This window comes from Penaeus monodon, chromosome 24 (assembly GCF_015228065.2).
Source record: "Penaeus monodon isolate SGIC_2016 chromosome 24, NSTDA_Pmon_1, whole genome shotgun sequence".
NCBI classification, from domain to species: Eukaryota; Metazoa; Arthropoda; class Malacostraca; order Decapoda; family Penaeidae; genus Penaeus; species Penaeus monodon.
Window position 1 is genome coordinate 6,308,131 of NC_051409.1, and position 2,911 is coordinate 6,311,041.

General features: G+C 42.4%; 2 protein-coding genes across 2 annotated transcripts in view; both read left to right on the forward strand.

Annotated features, from left to right (window-relative positions):
* LOC119588506 overlaps positions 1-309 on the forward strand; it is a gene marked incomplete in the record, with an annotated part of 22,356 nt that extends 22,047 nt beyond the window's left edge. Inside the window, 1 exon segment of the mRNA XM_037937151.1 lies at positions 47-309.
* Positions 310-1,344: 1,035 nt separating this feature from the next.
* The window catches only part of LOC119588507, a gene marked incomplete at its 5' end in the record, with an annotated part of 1,620 nt that continues 53 nt past the window's right edge, over positions 1,345-2,911 (forward strand). The window contains 1 exon segment of the mRNA XM_037937152.1: positions 1,345-2,911. Coding sequence (XP_037793080.1) covers positions 1,345-2,564 — 1,220 coding nt within the window.

A 2,911-nucleotide genomic window follows, 5' to 3' on the forward strand; every position in this document is an offset into this window, starting at 1 on the left:
CTGATGCAAAAAAAGGTTATTAGATTTTGATTCTTGTATTTTTCAGGGAGACGAAAATGACAATGGATGTTCTTCCGATCATCGTTGTGTTAAATGCGACCGTAGGTTCATGACAGCTTCGGCTTTGTTGTCGCATGACAAGTTCTGCTCTCTGCTGCAGATGAGGCCCGACATCCCTCCAGAGAGTCCCCTCAATCCTCGCCTTCGGTCTGAGACTCCGGAGAAGAAGATAGCCATACAGATCAGAAAAGACTACAAGAAGACCATGGCCCAGTCCGGCTCTGGTGCAGCAGGATGGGGAGATGAGGACAAGAGCCAGTCAGCCCCCTTTAGGGTGCCACACGTCCCCAAAGAGCTTCAGTTTCTGAAGGACCCTCAAAGCCCCAAAGAAACTCAGAATGCCAAGGAGACTCCCCCATCCAAACAAAGACTCCAGAGACTCTAAGGGGCAGCAGCAAGAGCCCCTGCAGACCACAGCAGAGAGCGAGGAGCAAAAAGAGCCTCAGGCAGATACTGAGACTCTGGAGAAGAAGGAGCCTGAGAGTACAACAGGAGCAACTAACCAAAGCAAGATAGAAAATCTCCTTGCTCAGTTCTGTAACATGTCCCACCTCTCATGCATCCCCTGTGAGAAGAGGTACCAGAGCATCACAACGCTGAAAAGGCATGCATCACAGCACTTCGACTGGACCCGCTTTGCTTGTAAAGTCTGTAAGTACAGAAGCTACCATAGATATGAAGCAATGCGCCATTGCATCACTGAACACCAAGCTAATGAGGATCATGTTGCAAAAATGATCAAGGAAGATGAGTATATTGGCCCATTAAAATATTACATAACACCCACAACTGTACCAAGAACACAGAGCCCGAGTGGACTGAGTGCTCCAGAGGTGTCTGAGAAGAGCAATGATAATGCTTCCGGCATTGATACTAGACATTCTAAAGAGAATAATGACCAGTTAGTTAAGAGTGAAAAGGAAGATGATCAAGTTCCTAACAAGCCCGAAAAGAATGACACTGAATACGCAGGTGAGGAGAGAACAGAGAAGTTGGTGAAAGTAAAAGAGGAAACAGAAGTTGTACAAAGTTTGAAAGTGAATGAAAGTAAAAGTGATAGTATAAGTGACCAGGCAAAACCTTCATTAGAATCAGCAACACCTTTATTAGAAGCTTCTTTGCTGAAACCTTCAAGAACAGAATTAAAAGAAAAAGATACAAAAGACTCTGTAAAGAATCAGGAGAGTACAAAGGATTTGGATGTAGAAGAATCACTACCAACCAGAGAAGAGTTAAGGGGAAAATCTGAAGGGAAGGAAGAGATACAAAATGCTGTTAAGGTAATGAAGATCAGTAAAGCAAATACATTGGCTCTAAAGCAGTACCCACTGAGAGATCAAAAGGAGTCCAGTCAGTCCACAGCTCTAGTTTCCAGTGACTCTGAAGAAGGAAGGTCTGAAAGGCCTCAGAGAACACGAAGGAGTGTGGAGCAGAAAGACTTCATATATGATGTGAAGCGCTCCAATTCTGTGAAGTCAGACAATGAAAAATCTGACAGTAAAAAAGCCATTGTTCAGAAGCAGACTCAGGAATGTGGGGAAGACCAGAGAAGCAGGTCAAGAAAGCGTAGTCTGTCTTCAAGGTTTGAGGTAGTCTCCAAGAGAGGGAGGGTCAGTGAAGATTCACCACCAGAACCCTGCAATGGCAGCGCATCCCAGTTGGCTCTGCTTGATCTTGAAGTTCCTATTCATCACACTGTTTCTTTAAGAAATGGAAAAAATGATGCAGAACCAAAGTTAACTCTGCAGGGATCACCACTGGCAAAGAGGAGTAGGAGTACAGATAATGGACCCACAAGAAGCACGGACTCCCAAAGTCCAGAGAGTGAAAGTCCTACAAGTGTGGATGGTACAGAAATGCCAGTTAACAGTGACATCAAGGAGGACTCAGCTGGGGAAGAAGAGCACCTTGCTAAAGTCAGCTCTTTTAGAACATCCTCTGAGAAGAGAAGAGAAACTGAAGTTGGAGTGAGAACAAAAGAAGTGCCCTTTTCCAAGTCTGTGGAAGAGGAAGCAAAAAGAGCAAAGTCAAAGGTAGTCTCGGGAAGTGAAGAAAACAGTAAAGATGATCACCCAGCAGAAGCAACACTTCTAAGCAGACGGGACAAGAGTGGCAGCAGTGCAGCAAAGGAGAAAGTCTCTGAGAAGTGTGAAGCTTCTCCCAAAAGCCTAGAAGACAAAGATACATCACAGACTCCACTTGACACCATCCCTTTGCCAAATAAAGATAGCAGTGAAAATCAGATTCAGGACAAGAACAATAGCTCATACTCTCTTGAGAATGGGGATTGCGAACCCGTAGAGAAGAGGGTAGAGAAAAAGGGTGCTAGTATGCTTAACGATACCTCTCGCAGTGACACTGATTCCTGTCACCCATCCCAGAAGGAATTTGAGAGAAAGTGGGATAAAAAAAGAGAAGATGAACAGAAGAAACAGAAGCAGAAAGAGATTTTGGATTCAATGAGAGCAGTGTATAACAAACCCAGAGATGATATACAGGATTAATTGTTAATACATTTTTTAGAGGTATAAAATTTGTTCCTGATATACCAGTGTGTTCTCTTGGGCTTTTTTTATGCAGGAAATTTTTGATAATTGTACCTTTTATAATCCTTCTCAATTCTCAAGATGTAAGGAAGAATCGTTACAGAAATGTAATGGCAAGAATGTTAAAGTTACGGGGAAATATGTATGTATTGCACAGCGTTTGTTTATTTATTTTTCTGTTTACAGAAAATTATTGACAAGAGATTTCTTTTTTATTTGTTTGTTTTTGTATTTGATTTTATTCAATTTATTTTTTATTGGATGAGCCTTATTTATTTTGAGAGAGTGAGGGTTGTGTTCACTAT